Here is a 22,878-nt window from a genome sequence, read left to right as displayed (position 1 = left end):
GAACAACATATCTAATCTTTGCTCCGGAAGGAGTTGCAATTGGTGCGGGCAGTGTCTACTAGTTAGAATAAAAGAAAATCGATGCCACACATCTGTATGTGTTGCTTAATTGTGATCAGATTTCACTCTATCTCATGTGAGTTTTTTAAGTCTTCGTAAATATTACAATCAGTAACATACTAACTTCTTAATTTAATTAAAACTTCTTTATACTATTATATCTTATAGGTTATTCCAAGAGGCAAATCCTAATGCCTCATTGAACAACTTTTTACATTGGTTCAGAGAATACGTCAGCGTGCATTTAAATGACACAACAGATTGGGAACTAGTTGCACTTAGTTGGGGCCCAATGAATAAGGACACTAGCTATCCAATATACAATGTTAATGGATATCGGTTCCATTTTTTATAGTGGTCGATTGAAAAGAAAACAGATAATACCGAAGTTTGGGTTCGTGGAGATTCAGGCGGTGGTCATTCTAATTGGTTTGATGTATTACACAACATAATTCAATTAGAGTATTTTTGTCGCACTACGTACATGGTGTGCGTGTTTAAATTCGAATGGTACGATCCATGTTCGCGACAAAGAATACGAAAACACAAGGATTACGATATCACTGAAGTTAATGTACCTAGGAAATATAGACACTACGATCCTTTTATTCTACCTCAAAATGCACGACAGGTATACTATTTGCCTTATCCAGGTTCATGCAAGTTTAGTTGGATGGTTGTGGTTAAGACTAAGCCAAGAGGTCGCATCGAGTTTGATAGGACAGAGGGTCAGGAACCTTACCAAATTGATGACCTAACTCCTTCGAAAATGGTGGTTGATACCGGTGATCTAATCATCCTTAGGTCAACTGTTATGGATGATGACATCATTGACCTTGGAATAGATGACAACACACTACCACTAGAGGACGATGATCTTCAAGAAGAAGATGGGGTGGGCAATGGCGACGAAGAGCAGGAAAACGAGTTTGATGATCAGGAAACTATCTCAGAAAATGAGGATAGTGAACTAGAAGAAGAAGATGAAGAATCTGAATAGGGTTAATGTAAATATAGTTCTATCATATGTATTTCTTTACCAAAATTTAAGATTGTAATATAATTAGCATTATTTCAGATATTTCAATCACCATCATTCTGTATTCTTAATTTGTATATTTGATATTTCACATCAGGTTTAAAATATTATTTTAATTATTAATTATCAGAGTATATTATAGATGGGCGGAAAAAGATTATTTAAAAAAAATCTACCATCGGAATATATCAATATAACAGCCCAGTTAATTTTCCAGAAACAATAAAAAATTTATTTTCGTCGGATTAATTCATCGGTAAGATGACGCAAAGCTGCATGCTATGGCGCCAACTTTACCATTAGAAATTTTTCGACAATAAGTTGCAACAGATTTTGTTTTCTTGATAATCATATTTCATGGCTAAATTTGATGCAAATTACCGTTGAATGCATAAATCTGTATGTAATTTATTACCGGCGAAGTTTATTCCGTCAGATAAATACCGACACAAAATTCAATGATAAATATTATTATACTGTCAAATTTTATTCGTTTTTTCGACGGTACTTTTCTTATACCAATTGTTATTGTTATTTTGTAATTGATTTAATTTTAGATATTGTTATTTAGGGTTTGAAACTATTTATTGGGGTTAAAAAAGAAAAGAAAGAAGGCGGGCCCACCCTCCAACCGTCACCCATTTTACCACTGTTATGTATACCCATTGGCTCTCAACTTTCTTTGGAGGAATTCAAGAAAATTCCATCAAAGACTTAAGTTTAGAGTTTAAAATTTATTATATAAAATTTAAAATGTTAGCTAAATATTATTAAAAAATAATAAATTTCATGAATCAAGGAGGATTGCTAGTTAAATTGTTAGCACCGTAAAATAAATCCCCACACTAGTCGTTGTAGTTGTAGAGGCAGCAAGTTAATCTGTGAATGGACTGAAGTGTCGGTTTGCTTTGATGACTGGTTTTACACTTTTACTTTAAGGTATGTATTAGAGAAAGGGTAGTCGAAACAAGGGATTGGATTCTTGGAGTGTATGATTTGCGTAATTGGGTAACGAGAAAATGATCCAACTTGCGAGTGATGAAAATCATGCACTCATCAACGCATGCAAATCAGCATATATATGCATGCTATTGCTGTGTGTTGCTGCAGGCACACTGTTTTACAAAGACAGAGATCATCAGAATTCAGAAGAGACCCGGGACCATTTCATCAACCATATATCATTACTACTCATCGGACTTTGTTTTCCATCTCTCCTTCTTTTTTGTATCAATTCCCACCTTTTCTTTTTCACAACTACCCAACTCTTTCTAGAGCAAATTACACCCTTTTTTATTCTTAGTTTTTTCTTCTTTTTTTTTTTATAAATATCGTATAAAGGATATAGTGAATCATAGTTTGTTTGCAATGTCTTTCAACATTATTACTTATCCACAAAGTGTGCATGTTGATTTGCATAATTCTTGTCTTCTCTTCGCACGAGTTTTATAGACAGCTCAAATAATAGAATCTATTAATGTAATGTGTTTAAGAGAGTACTAATATTATTATTTTGATCCAGTTTGAGTCATGAAAAAAAAAAAACAAATGTTATGAGTCTGAAGATAAGATAAGGTGGTGACAGGAGATAATATAATAATGCATTCGAAAAACTAAAAAAGATAATAATGCTATTTATTTATTAATTTCATTTAGATGTTTACATTCAACTACCAAACGCATAATTTTTCTTTGCAACTTCTTTCTTATAACGATATGATAAAAATCATATCCCTCACAGCCTAGACTGATTAATTACACTAACTTGTCTCCTTATCAGTCTTCACATCTCACATTATTTTGTGCCGCGGTGGGTCCACTTATACTGGTCGGAGCACAAATAATGATCAATAAATATCCAAAATTAAATCACGCCAACACATCATCATTCATCGAGTTGGCTACTTGGCTTGGATTATTATATAGATAAAACCATTAATTTATTTATTTTACCAAGATTTCATAAAAAATAAAATAAAATAGAACCACTTGAATCTAAGTTCCTTTTGTTTTCTAATTCCTCTTTTTTCTTTTTCCATCTATGCTTGCTTAATCGTTTTGGTTATTACATCATTATATCCTATTAAGTATCGGTAAAGCCTAGTAACGAAAATTATTTTTGGAATGAACCTTAACCTCGTTTCTTGTTTCTATATCAAAAGAGAGAAATTGTTATTAGTACAAGTTACTATTTCTACAATATAATAATTATTGCAAAGAATTGTTGGTGTGAAATTGTTGACCCAATAGAGAGTTCAAGATTCTTTAAGTCGAAAGGACTGCAAGCCAATTTAAAAAAGTGAGAAGAGTTCTTTCTATTTTGTGAGTGAACGAAGACAAAGCCAAAAAAATTAAAAGAACAAACTTGCCTAAGAGGCAGGCAAGGTTTTAAAAATTGGTTCCCACGGTCTCTTGATGGATGCAAGGATGTAATTGATGAAGTCGAGGACGGTGACTAGATCCCACAAATGAAAAGAGAAATCTCCACGTAAAAAGTATGGATTCGTCGAAGAAAGCAGAGTCGGATATCTATCGAGCATAAGAGCAAATAAAATCTACTTAGCCAAATTCTTTAATCTGCATCATCTTTGGAACTGAGAAAGTAGAATCGAGAAAATGGATAGGAACTAGAAGAAAACGTGCTTAAATTTCATATACTTGAGCACAAAGCAAATATGAGAATGTACTGGGAAGGATAATTGTTTCTTAGAACGTGTGTTAAAAAGTTTGGCATCCAAAGAAGGCCTTTTTCTAGAACGTTAGTAAAATTACTTGGTTACTAAGTAAAACTGCTTTGAATTAGGATTTTCGTCTATAAATAGAGAATTAGAAGATGCAAAGAGGATTCTCATATACTCACGTATACATTCTGAAGAATTCCCCAGTTACACTGGTATAAGAAAGAATGCATAGAATGCATGTGTTTTCTGAGTATTTGGGAGCTATTTCTTTGCTTGTTTATTCATGTTTTATCTTCAAATTGTTTTCTTTATTTTCCAGTTTCAACACTTTAATTTCTAGCTTTCACTTTTTTAGATCTTGTTTCTGCAAATTTATTTTGAATTTGTTGTTATTGTAATAGGGTGAGAAGAACTCGGATACATATTATCATTGCACAGAGAATACATACTGAATTTGCAACACTCTTTTATTTAAGTATTTTTATATCATGAGACCCATCACAGGTGTTATGTTAAGCTTTTTATTTCTTCTTTGCATGCTCTATATACATTTACACTATGTATCAGAGTAGTAGCTCCTTGCAATAGATATTGTTTGTAAAGTTCTCATATTATTATTAATAAAGAATTTGGTCACTTTTTTTTGAAGTTTCTATCGCATCAATGCAAAGTCTCTGAGCTATATCTTAAGACTTAAGAAGAGTATCTACCTTCTCAATTGAGATCTTTTGATTTCCAAATTGAAACAAACCAAACAAAATAAGTACTATTTACCATATCTATGCAGTATTATTTACTTGTACATATATGAATTATTAACGACTTAACGTGTAGGATATTCGGTATTATATTTATATACGTATGTAATAGTATTTAGAGGTGTAAGTTACCGAACCGAATTGAAATTTACTGTAAAACCAAATCAAAATTTATAACAACCGAATAGAAAAACTAAAAAACTTGGTTTTTTTAGTTTTTTTTTTTCGAATTAAACTGATCAGTTCGGTTCGATTTTCGATTAGTTTGACAGAAATAAAATCGAACCGAACAAAAAAAGTGGTTTAATAATGCAATGTTTTATGTTTAATTGTTGAAATTAGTTAAAATTGTGTTGAATTTGAATGCAATATAATGTTATTTCAGTTTATTGATAGTTTTAAACTTTATTTTATTGAGATTAATTTTCTATTAATTAAGATTTAAAAATTAAAAAAACTGATCGAATCAAATCGTTTTTAATTCGGTTTGGTTCGATTGTTACACAGACAACAAATCGACTCCTTGGTATTCTATAAAAATCGAATAAATCGATTCGGTTGGTTTTTAATACAAAACCGAACCAATAACATCCCTGATAATATTTAGGATTACTTTTCTCGTCCAATTTATTCTTCGTCTATTGTTTTTATTTCCGTAATTTTCTTCCCGACATGACATTGTCACGCATATGGTATGTACACATTAATATAATTCTGTTGTTATATGTGAAATGTGAAGGCGTAAGATGACTAAGGTAAAGAAAGTTGGTGAATGGTGAAAAGTAAAGGGGGAAAACCGGGTGTCCGGCGAAGAGTTTCTACCTGGTCTTAAAATAAGACGAGGTAATAAGGTAGTTCAGAGTTGCTGCATGGTAAGTTCGTTAACAAATCCAGCACATGAAGCAACCTGATCCATCTTGAAAAGCGTTCCGTTTTCAATGAGAAGAAGCTAAGGGATAGGGTAGGCTATTCTCGGCTGTAGCTGCGGAACATCACAGATGATAGACTGCCCCCAATCCCGCCCACCTGCTGGAAGCCACGTGTTCCACTCATTTTCATCGGACGGCCACCACCAAGTGTAAAGAAGCTATTCCTCCATTATTGAAAAGTCATTTGCATGGTGAGATTTCTGACATCTGGCACATGTGTGGGGCTTCAATCTCCTTAAAAAGCAAGTTAATAGGGCACAAACGCAATCTCATGCTTCCACTTACCCCATTTTAACCTAAAAATATTTGCTACAGGAACCATGATTCATGCACCAGAGAAAGTCATTTTCTCCCCTACTCTTTTGAATTATAATACCGTGAGTCATAGTGGCACTTTTAATATGAATGTTATATATATATATATTAGTTCATTAACTTAAAATTTGTATTAAGAGCAAATGATGAAATTAATTTCTAAAAGATTATTCGTTATTTAAATTAGTTATTGAAAAATTCTTTTAATTAAATTTATTTTTTAAAAATTTTAAATTAGTCATGTTTGATTTTTAATCATTTTTTTATTGATGGTATCAAAATTTGCTAATATAACACGTGTGACACCATAACACATATTTAGAAGTTTTAATTGACTATTAACGTATAAATTTATGAAAATAAATCAAATCAAAATATAATTGAATAGGGAATTTGAGGTATTAGAATCTCTGAATTTGAGATTGATTTGATCTAATTTTATAAACTAATTATGTTAATAGTCAATTAAGAGTTCTAAATATATTTTATGGTGTTATTTAATGTTACATTAATAAATTTTGATACTATCAATAAAAAAAATAACAAAAAGATTAACATAATTAATTTATAAATTTTAAAGAATAAATTTAATTAAAAAAATTAGAGACTAATTTAAAAAATTAATAATTTTTTAGAGACTAAATTAATCATTTGATGTTTGTAAACTTTGTATTAATATACTTGCCCAATAAGAATTATTAGCACGTGTACATAAAAGGTTCACTTACCACTGTTATAATCACTATCACTAAAGAGTAATTTTACACAAAATGATTGATTGGTTTGGTACGAGTACGACAATAAGAGAATTGGGGAAGAAGATCATTATAAATGAGATATAAAGAGAAAGAGAGTGATGAGAAGTCACACCACCCTATTAGGCTGTTCCCGATATCACTATTTTATTGGTTTATCACTGTCGTTCTTCCTTCACCGTTTCAGATAGAATTACCCCTATTCTTCCAATACTATTCATTTTTCTCTTTCTTTCTCTGTCCTCTAAATACTTCTCCAGCCTTTTAGCTTAACTCCATTAATGGACAACACCATTGACCAGTTGAAATCATCTTCCTCTTCGGAAGAGGATCAGATGGACTTGATGAACATGATGATGATGCAACTTCCTAACGAATTCTCTTCACCTAATTACGCTGATGAGACCAGCGTCCAAGGATTCCACCCATCACCACAGCTTCTTGGTGCACGCAGTAGCAGTACTATGCAACTATCAGATTCAATTGATAACAGAAATTCTATCATGCCCTGGTCTTCACCATCCACCACAATCTCTTTCTCTAACAACAACACTACCTCAATGCTTCAAACAGAATTGCCATCTTTGTTGGGAAATTCAGGTGCAACGGAGAATAAGCGGAACTCGATGGCGGCGATGAGGGAGATGATATTCAGAATAGCGGCCATGCAGCCAATACACATAGACCCTGAGTCAGTAAAGCCACCAAAGCGGAGGAACGTGAAGATCTCGAAGGATCCACAGAGTGTGGCGGCGCGGCACAGGAGAGAAAGGATAAGTGAGAGAATAAGGATACTGCAGAGACTGGTCCCCGGAGGAACCAAGATGGACACTGCTTCAATGCTTGATGAGGCCATTCACTACGTCAAATTTCTCAAGGCTCAGATTCACTCATTGGAACGTGCTTCTTCTTCTGCAAGCAATAATAATAATAATAATGCAACTGCATCAGGTGCAGGTGCAGCTACTGCCACTGCCAATGCCCCTGGCGCCTCTTATCTTTCTCTACCTAAACCTTATCAAGGTCGAAATGCTCACCATTATGGAGATGCATGAGATAAGAGACTAATGTACTATTTTACCATAATCATTATTAATTAAATATACTTTGAAGGGATAGCCACTACTATTGAGTAAAATATTATTTTATGTAGGATATGTCCAGGTCCAACTTTCATATAATAGGGCTATCATTCATTATTTAATCCTTGTTCATTCTAATTTCGGACTTATTAATTAGTATGGAGTATGGACTATAATCTTCTTGTATGAATTTTGGTATCAACAAAAATTTTCTCTAGTCTTAAAGATTTTTTAAATTAAATGATCATAAATCAAGGAATATAAGAAAGGTGGAAACTCATATGCAGTCTACTTCACGTGAAGTTAATATCTAAGAACCGTTAGATGATTTGACTGATTTGACTAAATTTTTATCTAGCAGATTTCAACTTCACGTGAAGTCGACTTCACCTGAGTTTTCACCAACATTCCCCTTTTATGAGTAGTGTAATGACTGAATCTTATTGCGAATGAGTTATAACTCAAATAGTATAGTTTTTCCATATTCAATCAAGAGATCGTGGGTTTGAATCTTTCTATCTTCGGTAAAAAAAACCTGACTGAATCTTATTATATTGATTAAATTTAACTGAACACATAATCAGGTTGAAAATGATGCTCCTTATATTCGGGACATTTGTACGGCCTTGGGAGAAGTCAGAGACTCTCTGGTCTGGTTTTCCGAGACCCAGCAGATGAAGACGACCCACACACGGTGGATGTATCATATAGTTGTAAAAGAGACTTACGAGCTGTAAGGCTTATAAGATGAGCTATTAGTTTATACAAAAACAAAAGAAGGAAAAACTATATTATGTTGCATAAACAAGTAACGTTTCTATCGTGTATACAAACGTCTCCATTATTTCAAGCAGGGACCAAATCTATTTTGTCAAAATCTACATTATAGTTGTCACTAATTATATTTTATTCGGAATGATATAGTGTGTAATTGAATTATTAGTTCCCGAGGAAGAAGGTGTGAATGTGATTGAGGGTAGCAACTAGCAACTAGCAACAATAAGAGAAGAGTAATGCATGAGAGTTGCACGTGATGATCTGACAGATTGCGGTGGTTGCGTTTACGATCGGGCACGGTGATGACGTTACCTTTCATCAACACCCTCACACGTGATTTTCATATGCTTATCAACCACATACCCAACGTCCTTCTACACGTCGGAAATTCAACATCAATGTATGTATCTGTTATACCGAGATTTGAGTTCTTCTTTCTCATAATTCCAAACTAGTTATTCCATAGAGTTGGATTTTATTTCTGTAAGTTCTTAAGAATTCTTTAACCGTATATAGTAACACAGTTTGACAGAATGTTCGAGAAGCCGCTAGTAATTATAATTTTTCTTCTCTTAAAATGACAATTAAGCTAATGCATTGTTCACTTCTTTTATCTTCATTATCCATGGTTTATTCTATTTTTTTGCTGTGTGTTCTGTTTCATTTTCCACTATCTATCTATATATCTAGGCAGCAGTATAACCCGTTATATTTATCAGTTTCCTCCTTCACTTATTATTTTTTTATGTAGTAGTTCAGTTTAGCCCATGTTTCTATGCATTTGATTGACGACCTTTTCACAGAATATAGATAAATAAAAAGTAAAAATTGTATTTATTTTCACGTGAATTTGTTAATTAAAAATTGTTAAATAAATTAAATTTTTTATTAAATTATTATTTAAAATTTTTTAATTATTAATTTGACATAAAAATAATTGGATATGAATATTCACTTAAATAAAATATATTACATCACACCAAAATAGTAATAAGTTAATAACAGATATGTCAGCAAATGCATGTTGGAGTAGGAAGGACCAAGTTTCAAGAAATAAGCCTAGGGCAATAGTTAGTAGGTGTGCTGTATTTATTAGGAGCATATGATCGCTTTTTAATTTGAATATAGAAGGAAAAGAGGTGTTGGACTCGTATATGAGAAAGAGATGTGCTTCATTTCGTTGTGGAATCAGAGGAACTAAAATTCGGTTTCTGCGAATTGCGTTTTTGAAAACGGACAGTCCAAATTGCGTTTTGCTCAACAAATTTAGTCAGAACAAGCAAAACGAAGGATTCGAATTGTGTGTTTCAGATTTCAAATTTCATCCGCTGTAAATCTGACCATGCGATTTATGAAGCAAAATTTTATTTCCAAATAACTCGTATGGTCCGAATTATTCTACCTTTGGCTCAGAAAAATCTGTCCCATATTTTTGTCTTGTACGCCATAACTTCACATCTGGAAATAGCACATCCAAACCTTCCATATCCATAAAATTGAGCCGCATATGACGACAACCATTCTCGCCTCAAAAGAGTGACGAATTGTTTTCTCACTCGATAAATTCCATGTGCACTTACCACAACCAAATTTCCATGCCCCTGTGCAAAGATCCTTATATAAATAATTAATAATCGATACAAGGAAGTTGCATATGATTATTGTTAATTGAGTGCGACCCTAAATCAATACTTTATGCACTTCCTTCAACTTTCCGTTGGATACTACTTATTAGTATTATAATTACCCTTGTAACCACCTTTTGAATTTTTTTAGCCAGTAAGAAAGATGAAAGAAAAAGAAAGAGTCGAAGAAAAAAAAAATGATAAAAGTAACTACATATTAATTGAGAGAAAGAAGTTAATTTCTAAGTCACCAAAAAAAGAAGTTAATTTCTAAATAGTTTACTTATAACAATTAGTAAATTATCATATGCTAGATTTTTCAGATGCCACACAATATTTCCTGCGGTACAGTAGAAATGTTAGTTGCTTCTAGTCTCATAGGGCGGAATTTATGTGAAACTATATATTGTCCCAAACGTCAGTCTAGACATGTTTCCAACAAAGCTTTGACTTATTCAAATTTCTGAATTTTCTCTATCTGCCTCTTCTTTTTCATTCATGATTAATGCAATTTAGGGTATGCGTGCATCAAATTAAACGTCCAAAATATGAATAAATCAAAATTGAAAACAATCAGAATACCCATGTGTGGCCAGAGGTAACATCCCTCAGCCTGTATGTAAGGATTGGTTCACTTGATGGAAGGCCAATTAAAGTTGTTTGTAATTTTTAGGTTAATTAGGGTATAAATTATTCATTTTTTTCTTAATCAGGCATGTTCTTTACCTTTTAAGTATCCAAATTAATTAACGTGGAATAAACATATCAACCCTGCATCCGTTTGACTTCTTAGCTTGGACTAGGGGTGGCAAAATGAGTCGAGCCTGTCGGATCGATCCGTTAAACTATTTACTCAAAAAGGCGGGTCGGATTAGGATTTGGAGCCCGCCAAATTAAAAAAACCTGCCAACTCGCACCGCTAAATTGGCAGGGCAGGGCGGGTCGGTCCGCCGGACTGAAGATTTTTATTATAATTTTTTTTATTAAATAAAAGAGTGATTACTATTATAAAATTAATAATTATAAAATTTTAAACATTTTTTTTCAAATTAAAAAATAATAAAAATATTATATTATAATTTGACTATTTTTTATTTGTATTTAATTTTTTAATTATTATTTTTTAATTAATTTTAATAAATTTTATTTTTTTAAAAAAAAGTCAAATGGGTTAATCCGCCAACCCGTTATAAAGCAGGAACAGACTAACATTTTGAACCCATTTTAATTGGTGGGGACGGGTCAATCCGCCCCGTTTATGAGACGGGACGAATTGAGCGGATCGGCCCGCTTTACCACCTCTAGCTTGGACCCGGTCTTATTGGAGCCTTCGTTATTTTTGCTACACATTTTGTTATTGTTTTTGCTTTATATTTGAATGAACATTAACATATTCATCTTTTTTTTAACATTCAAAGTGTTAATTTCCTAACATTTCCCAAATTATTAATTTCCCATATATACCTAAGTAGTTTGCTTCTGCACTCAAAATCTTTGTAGTGGACTAATAACGGTGGTGAAAAGATGCATGTCAATCCTAATAATGATGGATGAAGAGGATATACTATGGCAAAAGCACAACTAAATTAAATGATACACGACCAAACAAGCACAATTTCTGAAACACTACTTATGTTGGTTGGTTGGTGGTAGGATTAGATAAGATAATGCACCCTGCCCTGGGTGCGACATAACTCATCGACACAGAAATAAAAAATTACAGAAAGAGACTATTAATAACTAGTGTTATTGGATTAACTAGTGTTTTTAATAGACTATATATTAATTTATTCTTTTATTTATTATAGATGTTTTGCTTGAATTTTGGTTTTTTGACCTTGATAGGAAATGTTAATAAACTTATATTAAGATTTTAATTTAAGAAATATATATGATTTTTGTCAAAAAATTCGATCTAAAGATTTATCGATCACACATGTTAAAATAAATAATTTGCAACGAATTAAAAAAAAAACAATGATAATTTTATTATTATTGGACACAATCTTACAAACAAAATTCTTAAAGTGTTTTAACGAAATGATAATCAAACATAAACTTAAAATTAATTTGAAACTAGAAGTAAAGAAATTGCATGAATGCTAGAAAATAAATGAATAAATAAAGACCGAAGTTTAAATAATTGAAAAAAAAAATGAAACTAGAAATGAAGTGAATGAATAAAAGAAATTAATCCCAAGAGAGATTCTATGATGTTTATCCCAAAAATTAACATATTATGTTGTTAATAGGTGGCATACTAAGAGGCTGTCACGGACGTAGATTTAGAGTTGCAGTGTTTATTGATCGAGTGAAATCGGATTTGATGTGACTCAGATCTAGTTCGAAATATATACTGGACCTATTTGTTAAACTTGAATCTGGTCTTAGACCCGATGAAACCTATACACTTTCGAGTTACGATTATACTGGGTAAAAATCGGGCAGTTAACATTACCTTTTTATAAGATAGTATGTAAAAATATCCAAATTTCCAAGACTTTAATCATTATTTGACATGGTAAAATTCACTTAGAAAAATATAACAAGAACCAATCCTTCTCTAAAATTAAAGCATAACCACAATCAATACTAATATTGTCTAATAATACAAAATATTTAAATCAATATAAATAACACAATATTATGCATTAGTCTAGTTAGTCTTATACATTTTAAACATAAAACATTAACTTATAATCTTATAATAACTAATAACATAAAATATTAAGATTTAAAATACTTAAATTCCACATAAGAATAGTCATCATCCATCACTAATAACACAAAATATTAATTATGTATGATGACTGAGCCACCGAGTCGAGTTCGGGTAACCCGAACTACAACCCAAACCTGACCCAAAATAATGACCGAGTCTATTTTTGAGATCTTTATCCAACTCTAGATCCGGTAAAATCATACCAAATTAGCTCCTAAAATATTCGAGTATGGCCGAGTCTTCGAACTGAGTCGGGCCATGCACACCCTTAATTTAGAGGTCTTTTGGAATATCGTTTATAGTTTTTTGATAGGCCAAAAAATTATTTTTTTCCTTAACCGTTAAATATAAATTAAAAACTAATATTTTACAAAAATAAAATAATAAATTATATAAATTATGCCCTCTCAATTATGTGAATTTGGATTACATTACAAAAATGATACATAATTATGTATCATTTTTATAATGTAACCCAAATTCACATCATTAAGAAGGTATAATTTATATAATATAATTTATTATTTTATTTTTTTAAAATATTAGTTTTTAATTTATATTTAACAGTTTACGAAAAAATAGCTCCTTGGCACATCAAGAAACTATAAACGGCGTTCCAAAGGACCTCTAAACTCACATTTTTAACAGCCTCTTAGTATGCCACTTATTAATAGCATAATAGGTTGATTTTTGGGGTAAACATCATAGAATCTCCCTAATTCTAATACTCATATACACTTGCACTTCATTTTCTTCTTTTGCATTATTATAATTAAATTTTTTTCTAGAATTTGTGTGTTTTGTGAGTTTTAGAATAGAAGTCCATTCTCAAGCTTTAGCTTCCTCTATTTATAGACAGTTCTCGTTACCATAATCTTCAATACTTAATTGTCAAGTAGATTTTTCTATATTTTGTTTCGACTTAATTTTCAAGGTATTGGATCCACATTATGTCCAATCTTAGAAATCAAGAAATTTATTCACGTCTTGGAGTGTTTATTTTTTTGGAAGTCAATCTTCTTCACCCCTAAATTCGCAATAATTATTTATTAGTATCACATCACCTTTTTAAACATGTTTTAAATGTGATCATTTATCTTTATTTTTTGACTGTTTATCTTTGTTCCACTTACCTTTCTAAGAATTTTTTAAGTGTTTCATCCACAAATTTCGATCTCATACTGCTTTTTCGATTATCACTTTTATCGAAACACCTTTCACGGTTACTTTATTATTAGTTGGTTTGCCATTTTATGCTAACCCTCTATTTACATCTTATAAGCTTATTTGAAAGGTTTCAAAAAAATTTTTTGACTCTTGTCAATATACTAGGTTAAAATATAGATTTTTTAAGTCATAATGAACTCTTTATTTGACTCTTTCTTCTCATATACTAGGTTAAAATATAAATTTTTTAAGTTATAATAAACTCTTTATTTTGATTCTTTCTCCTCTCAACCTTCACGGCTTAACATAAATAGATGTATAATATTTATAAATATAAAATTAGTTAAGAAGATAAATACTTTATATTTTAACTAAAAAAATTTAAAATTTAATAAAACAAAATATTATTCAAATTGTTACTAAAATAGAGATAATAATTAGATTATCAACTTTCATTCTATGATCAAATTAATCACTTCAAGGAGGGACCAAATTGATTAGAATGATCAAATTGATTGAAACACTTTTTGTGTCACATTTGTTTACCATTATATACCACATGATAGATATCGTCTACGTAACGAGGTTGGTGTTAGAATATATTAGAATCAATTAGTATTTATTAGAATTATTTAGTATATCTGGATATTTAGGGTTAAGTATGATTTTAGTTCCTAAGATATAAGTCGAAAAATTTTTTCGTCCCGAATCTTTTTTTGCATACAAAATTGTCCCTAAGATTTAACTTGATTTTAAAATTGTCCTTATTTTAAAGACCAAAATTATACGGAAGTGACGACGGAAGCAAAGGCAGAGGTGGATCGTGGACAGCTTCTTCTTCTTCCTTCCCCTTTCTTCTTCTTCTCTTCTCCTTTGCAAGAGTAGAAACATTCTCTTTCTCTTATTTTTTTATTTTATATTTTTTTTTGTTATGGATAATTTGACACAAAATTTTAATATTCAAGTAAAAAGGACATTTTTAAAACTTGATTTTAAACCTGATGGACGATTTTATATACAAAAAAAATTGGGGACGAAAAAAATTTTTCGACCTATATCTTAGGAACCAAAATCGTACTTAACCCGAATATTTATTATAGAATATTATGTCTTTATTATATTAATTCTCTTAACACTTATAAATATCCTTCTGTATTGTATCATTCTACACAACTTGAATACGCACAAACCTTTTCTCTACTACTCTCTCTTACCCTTTCTAATATGGTATTAGAGTCATGGTATCCTTTTTGAAGAGGATTGGTTATTTTGTTCTAGTGAAATTACCATATTTTTCACAATTTTCTTATGTTCCATTTTTTCTTGTCTTTTGTCACTTCTTTGATATTTTTTCACCTCACCGACTAACCTATTCTCTCCGTCTTGTGTCTTTCCAAGTCGAATGAATCCAACACCATTGTTATCCGCTACTTACCGATTCTCATAGAGAAATAATATAGTTTTCGTCACCTTTCGGCAGTTTGTCATCCTCTGGCATTTTACCATCTCTTCACAGTTTGCCATCTTTTTTTGTAGTTTTTGGGCAGTTCATAATCTTTTCGACAATTTCGTCTACGCTTTTCTTACGGTAGTTTCGTCTGTACTTCGTTGCGGCAATTTCATCTGTGCTTCTTTTTCGGCAGTTTTGTCTGCGTTTTTCTTGCGGTAGTTTCATTTGTACTTTTGTTACGGCAATTTCATCTACGCTTCCTTGCTGCAGTTTCGTCTGCACTTCCCTTGTGGCAGTTCCATCTGAGCTTCTCTTGTGGCAATTTCATCTGCGCTTCCTTGTAGCAGTTTCGTCTGTGCTTCACTTGTGGCAGTTCCGCCGACGTTTCTTTGTGACAATTCCGTTTGCGCTTCCTTATGGTAGTTTCCATCTGCGCTTCCTTCTGCCAGTTCTATCTGCACCTATTTTATCAATTTATCCAGTTTTTTTCTTTATTTCGTTGTTTTAAATAAGTTTCAAACTCAAGTTGTCACTTGAGTTTGAGGGAAATGTTAGAATATATTAGGATCAATTAGCATTCATTAGAATTATTTAGTATATCTGAATATTTATTATAGAATATTATGTCTTTATTATATCGATTCTCTTAGCACTTATAAATATTCTTTTATATTGTATCATTCTACACAACTTAAATACACACAAACCTTTTTTCTACTGCTTTCTCTTACCCTTTCTAATATGATATCAGAGTTATGGTATCTTCCTTGAAGATGATAGATTATTTTTCTTTTGGTGAAATCACCATATTTTTCACACTTTTCCTCTGTTCCATTTTTCCTTGCCTTTTGTCACTTCTTTGATGTTTTTTCAACTCACCCACTAGCCTATTCTCTCTGTCTTGTATCTTTCCGAGTCGAATGAATCAAACATCATTGTCATCTTTTTCTTACCTATTCTTATGGAGAAATCATATAGTTTTCGTCACCTTTCGGCAGTTCGTCATCCTCTGGCATTTTACCATCTCTTCACAATTTGCCACCCTTTTTGGCCGTTTTCGGACAGTTTGTCATCTTTTCGACAGTTTCATCTATGTTTTTCTTGCGGTTGTTTCGTCTCTACTTTAGTTGCGGCAATTTCATCTGCGTTTTTTTTTTGCAGTTTCGTTTGTGCTTTTCTTGCGGTAGTTTTGTCTGTACTTTCGTTGCTGCAATTTCATCTGTGCTTTCTTGCAGCAGTTTCGTTTGCGTTTTTCATGTGGCAGTTCCGTCTATATGTCCTTGTGGCAGTTCCGTCTGCATTTCCTTGCGGCAATTCTATTGTGTTTCTTCTGCGTTTTCTTGTGTCAATTCGGTATGTGCTTTCTTGTGGCAGTTCTATCTGCGCTTCTTTATGGCCGGCAATTCCATCTAGGCTTCCTTCCTCTAGTTCTATCTACATCCGTTCTATCAGTTTATCCCTTTTTTCTTTATTTCGTTGTATAAGTTGTCACTTGAGTTTGAGGGAGATGTTAGAATATATTAGAATCAATTAGGATTCATTAGAATTATTTAGTATATCTGAATATTTATTATAGTCTTTATTATATCGATTCTCTTAGCACCTATAAATATCTTTCTATATTGTATCATTCTACACAATTTAAATACATACAAACATTTTCTCTATTACTTTCTCTTACCCTTTCTAATAGTTGAATTGTCAACTGACAAATAGACTAACTTGATTGATAGTTTAAAATAGAGAGACGAATTTAATCAATTTAAAATATGAAAAAATAATTTCTTCGTCGTATAAAAAATTGTAGGACTATAGCGTTATTTTTTAAATTGTATATGTAGAAGAGAAAAGAACATATATACACGAAGCTTATTCAAAGTGTGGCCTTCAGTCACATATGGTTAACCACTGAATCCCTACTCCGGGGCTGTGTCTGAGCAATTGAGGCTTAGATTTTAAAGTAAATTGCTTAAAAATCGAGTGTGACTATGGACACCTTAAAGAGAAATACAAAACTTTTAACTCCATTTTTCACTAACAAATGAATATATTACATGAATTTTGTTGTTTCATAGATTGCAAACAGCAACGGTACTAAATTACAGAGGAACATACCCAATATATCACTCAAACACTTGAAGTATGCTTTAAGAGGCATGCCAGTTGAAACAACCACTCAATGAACCCATCTGACTGATTCTAAGAAATAATTTAGCCTTGCGAGACGTTCGTACAACTTGATCAGCATCAGCCTCTATGTTTATAACTGAACTTCTCATTTCCTCAGCCTTTTTCTGTGCCAATTTAAGCTTGTTCATAATCTTGTCTATAGAGTATGCTCTCTTCTTTTCTAGCTTCATCTGAAACAGAACCAACAAGTTATAACTTATAATCACTATCTTCAACGTTTTCACTTCAATATGAGTTTTCATAGATCTTTAGCTCTGTGTACAACAAAGTAATACTATTACATTTACGAACTTATCTTTTCGTCAATAATGTAATCCACACAATCTATGATCATAATTATATAATAGGGCTTTCTAATAAGCAAAACGATAAGGGATAATTCCAAAATAGGAGCCCCTACGGAAAATATAAATAAACATTTTAAAATAGTTATTTTGCTAAATATTCCTAGCAATTCCTTTACGGAATTCTCCAAAAAGAGAAGTAGCTAGGAAATAACCTCTAGTTTCCGTATTGCTGTCTCAGCTTTTGCCTTTTGCAAGTTCTCCCATGCATTGATTTTGGCTTCCTCCCTTTCAGCCCTGAACAAATCAAAGTAAGTGGCAGTTAGAAACTGTTTGTACAAAGATTTCTTTGCTACCAAATTATAGGAGTCTAGGAGTTTCCTCCGATATAATTTTTAAACTTTGAAACTTCCTTCTTTGAATTATGTATGATGAGCAAAGAAGGAAAATTTCATTTTGTGTGTGGTTTTGCATAATCAGATAGGAAGAGACTAAAGGTCCGTTTGGGAAAGTTTGGAAACTTTAGAAGCAACTTTTTTTAACTTTTGACTTATGAAAAGTAGTAGTATTAATGTCGGGTGCAATTTTCAAAATCAAATTGCAACTTTCTAAGAAGTTATTTAAGAGCTTATAGAAAAGTTAAAAAAATGACTTCTCTCATCATACTTCTACTTTTCATCACATTTCTATAAAATAAGCACTTTTAGAGTTAAAATCCAAACACAAAATAACTTATTTATAAATTACTTTTAACAGAATCATTTATTGTTTAAGTTATTTTATTAAAAAGAGCTTAATTAAGTTGGTTATCCAAACTGGGCCTAAAAAGTTAGACTTATGACTTCACTGTTTAATGTCAAATTCTTTGCAATACTTAGTAGTTTCATATTTTACGGTGCAAAGTTGTGTTGAATCATTTTCTTCTTTGGTAATATTTTACGAGAATAACTGAAGTAAATTGATGCAATAATAACAATAACAATGGTAGACATACTTAGAGGCAGTTTTTGGCGTTTCAGCAATATCCCAAGCTGAAGCTAGATTTCTAATTTCTTTCTTTTGCTTGCTTTCAAAATTTTCTGAGCCTCTGCCAGAAAATAAGGCCCTGTGTTTCTTGGACCACTTTGTTGCGGTGACATGTTCATCTACCTGAACATCCCTTACATCCATTTTAGAGGAAGCAACATTCCGCCATTCTGTGAAGGTCGACGAAGACAGAGTGGAGGTAGAGAAAGAAGGCTGACTCAAATTGGGAGAGGAGCATTGGCTACCCTGTGGGCTCATCTGGGTTGCCATGTCCCTCCTTGAAACAGCACCAGATACATCGGTGCCCACATCTTTGAAGCTATGAAGCTTATCCTCTGTGAATTAGTTCCAACATCAATAATGCAACATCACATGCATTGAAGCATAGTTTAATAATCATACCATTCATTTAAAAACAAAAAATCATACTAGAAAATAATCATACATCATATCTACTTGTAATAAGACCAATTATTCATGAAATTGTTTATGAATTCACATTGGATACCATCTGTTCCATCCATACAATATTATATCAAGGATCTAATATACAAATATCATTGAATCAATCAGAAGCGGAGCAATTACAATTCCTTTAGGATGAGTTATATTGAAATCAAACCTTGATCAGGCGCTGATGGTTCACTCTGCATTTCAGAACATCCATGGACACTAGCGGACCGGAGTAAAGTAGGCTCTGTGGTGGGCAGAACGACAACACCATGGCCACCACCGGAGCGGTTTGTGAATGAATCAGATGAAGCTACAGGTGGCGAAAACAGAGAAGGCCCGGCCAAATTAGCGGAATGCCTTCCTCCAAAGAGAGGCACTGCCGGAGAATACATTGAATAATAAGCAACACCTGGTGGACCAAGTGGACCACTCTTTGACTTTGGTCTCCTATGGTGTGGTGAAACCAAATTCCCAGTAACACCATCTCTACCAACAGGACTTAGAATCCATCTTTCAGCGTCTTCCCACTTTGAAGGTAGTCCTCTCCCATTATTAAACGGCAGCATAGCTCCGCCGCCAATGTTCTTCCTTGGAGTTGGAGTAACTCTTCCAGAGCTCCAACCCTTTTGGCTTTGCATTGCAAAATCCCCAGATCCAATGCACCAGGCTGATCACGCTTCAAATCTTGATCTCCTATCTTGACATTCTTTATCCATAAAAGGAAAAGTAAAATCCTAGGGATTAAAAAATCAGGGGGCGCAAAAAGGGGCTTTTGGATTGGTATATGATACCTTTGAGTGCTAGTGAGAAAGAGTTTGCAGCTGAATCCACCAGGCTTTCGTCTTCAGCGTCACAAGCATAAGCATAAACATCGCTGTCTTGGTTTTCAAATGAAATAATAATGATGTGAATATGTGCCACTGTTATGCCGAGTTCCTAAACTTTTTCTTTCTTCTTTTTTCCTTTTTTTAATTTCGAACAAAAAAAGGAAAACAGAATGAGGTGTACCTCGTGGGCTTTGTTATCCTTTTTCTGACGAAACTCGCTTAGGTTCCAATTGTTGCGCACTGTGTGCTTGTTTGGATTTGGATCTTCACCACTCCACATCATTGGATACGCATCATTATTCCTCCTCCTTAGTTTTACTACAGAGACTTGAGTACTTGCATGAACAGGAGATTCGAATTTGTCATTAACCACAACCCTTTGTTAATGATAATTAATAATGCTAATGGCCTTGGATTCAGAAAAAGAGACGACTATAAATATTTTTAGAAGGCAAGTGGAAGTTGTTTCCGTTAATTATCTGCGCCCTGTTGCTTGGCTCAGAGGCTGCTCTGGCCTTCTTTTCATGCTAACCCCAAAGGGTTTAATAATTTAATCCAGAAATTAAAAAGAAGAAAAGAAAAGTTAATATATACACGTGATTCGTGCGAACGCGTTGGGTAGTTGAGTGACTGTGGCGGTGGTACCGCCTACTGGCGAGTGGAGACTAGACTTGAGGACGAGTACGGACTACATGCATGCGTCCCGCCAAAATTGCTGCATAGCCCCTCTCAACACTCAAATTCCTTTTCTCTCAAAATAAAAATCATAATTAATTATTTTAAGTCTCTCTCAACAACTTCAAAGTAGATGTGTGCACATGTGCTGCCATGCTTCATTCTGACTTTGTTCAGCAGAATTTGTATTTAAATTAGCTTTCTCCTTTTTATAATCATTTTCAGGGAAATTTACATAGCACGATCCTGATAAAATGCTATCTAATCATTCTCCCTCTGTTTAGCACCCAACCTGTTGAAATTTCGCATTCATACTAATATTCTCGTGGCCTTTTTTATTTGTTTAAACTTTGAAAATGTAAGTTGATGCATGTGCACAAGAATAACTATAATGAAGAGAATGTTGATTATTCTTTATAGTTCTACTATAAAATGAAAAGAATAACTAAAGTTTATTTACATTAAGGATGTGCCGTGTGCAGATGTGCTTACGAGATGAAGTTTTCAAAGGAAACAATTTGTATATGTTTTAATCATTTTGCTAGAAAATAATTTATTTTTAATTAATAATCAGTAAATAAAATGGTGAATGAACAAATGTCAAGGACTGAAAATATATTTTTTTTAAATGAATATTGATTTGTTGTTGGTTACAAATCTTTTTTGTTTAATTTGAGGCTTTCATCCTTCACGCTATGTGAAGGATCAAATAGTAATTAGAGGAAATTAGTAGTTAGTTAGAGTTTGTTAGATGAAATGATGAATTATTAGTTACTTATTACTGGTTATTGGTATAGCAAGTTATAAGTCCAAGTGTATATATAAATTCTTATAAAGATGTAGAATGTAGAAGTTAAAATAATAATTTTTAATCCCAATTCTCTCATCTATTCTCAAACTCTCAATCTCTCTTACATATATCTGAGCCACCGACATTATTTTAATGGTATCAGAGCTTCAGAGATGTCAATGGCGGAACCGATACAAGTTAGGTTGATGCCGCAAATCCAACACCAACAAGCGCAACTCCAAATCCAACTGCTAACCGAGCAGTGGTGGTGTACAGCTTCTAAATTCTGATTTCAATCAAGCTAGATGAAGGAAATTATTTTACTTGGAGAGCTAAAGTTGAAGCCCGTTTTAACCGAGAGAGAGAGGGGAAAAAAGAAAAGAAAAAGAGAACATTGATAAGCGGATATTTTATATACTTTTTGATATTATTTTTATATAGTTTTTATTAAGTTTTTATAGGTTTTAGTGTTAAATTCACATTTTTAGATTCTACTATGATTTTTTGTATTTTTGGGCAATTTCAGGTAATTTCTGGCTGAAATTGAAGAGTTGGAGCTGAAGTCTGATTCAGAGACAGAGAAAGCATTGCAGATGTTGTCTAGATCTGACCTGCCTGCATTCGGAAGCTGGCGTCTTCCTGCCCCATTCCAGACGTCCAGCGCTCAAAGAGCAGAGCCCATCGTCCAAAGGCCCAGAAAGGACCCCCTAGCCAGCGTTTCACGCCCAAGGAGACTCATAGCACGTGGATCTCATCAAAACTCAGCCCAAACACTCACCAAGTGGGTCCTAAAAGTGGATTTTAGCACTAAATAGACTATTTTACCCTTACTAGATATCTGTTTAGTATTTAAGGGATTATATTTATGTAATTCGGAGATCCATCATCACTTTTTCTCATTATACACGTTTTACATTGTCTTCTACCTCAGTATGAGTTTCTAAACTTCCTAGGTTGAGGGAAGGAGCCCTATTGAGTCCTATGAATTAATAAAAGTACTATTGTTTCTTCTTCGATTCGTTTCTGATCTATCTCTAATATGTATATTCGATCTTCATCGTGATGAACAAGATGATCTAATCAATTAGCTCTGTTCATCACACTAAAACGAACGTGCCTGACAAACACCTGCGTCTACTTGGGTTCGTGTGAGTACCTGGAAGAAAAGCACGAGCCAACAGCTATGTTTATACATCTCTCGGTTAATCCACGATTTCGTTGAGGACTTCTCGAGACACCAGTTCAGTCAATCTCTGGGGAGATTAAGGTCTCC

General features: G+C 32.9%; 2 protein-coding genes across 5 annotated transcripts; one reads left to right on the top strand and one right to left on the bottom strand.

Moving 5' to 3' along the window:
- The first annotated feature begins 6,818 nt into the window (after positions 1-6,818).
- Positions 6,819-7,592, top strand: LOC107460335 (transcription factor HEC2-like). The gene has a single exon (XM_016078693.3). The coding sequence runs from the start codon at positions 6,819-6,821 to the stop codon at positions 7,590-7,592; it is 774 nt and encodes a 257-aa protein (XP_015934179.1).
- Positions 7,593-17,364: 9,772 nt separating this feature from the next.
- On the bottom strand, positions 17,365-20,677 carry LOC107460453 (uncharacterized). 4 transcript variants are annotated; one of them, XM_021128633.2, is made up of 6 exons: positions 20,322-20,677; positions 20,105-20,191; positions 19,483-20,019; positions 18,829-19,195; positions 18,050-18,131; positions 17,365-17,720 (listed from the first exon to the last, which is right to left on the bottom strand). In XM_021128633.2, exons 3-6 carry the CDS (start codon positions 19,949-19,951, stop codon positions 17,508-17,510), a joined length of 1,131 nt encoding a protein of 376 aa, XP_020984292.1. In that variant the 5' UTR covers positions 19,952-20,019; positions 20,105-20,191; positions 20,322-20,677; the 3' UTR covers positions 17,365-17,507. The 4 variants fall into 4 exon arrangements, with proteins under 4 accessions (XP_020984292.1, XP_015934304.1, XP_020984290.1 ...); XM_016078818.3 differs by having other exon boundaries at positions 20,105-20,187; XM_021128631.2 differs by having other exon boundaries at positions 20,105-20,677.
- Positions 20,678-22,878: the final 2,201 nt, after the last annotated feature.

This window comes from Arachis duranensis, chromosome 8 (genome assembly GCF_000817695.3).
Source record: "Arachis duranensis cultivar V14167 chromosome 8, aradu.V14167.gnm2.J7QH, whole genome shotgun sequence".
Lineage (NCBI taxonomy): Eukaryota > Viridiplantae > Streptophyta > Magnoliopsida > Fabales > Fabaceae > Arachis > Arachis duranensis.
The sequence above is the reverse complement of the archived record's forward strand: the minus strand, read 5'-3'. Positions and strand labels throughout refer to the sequence as shown.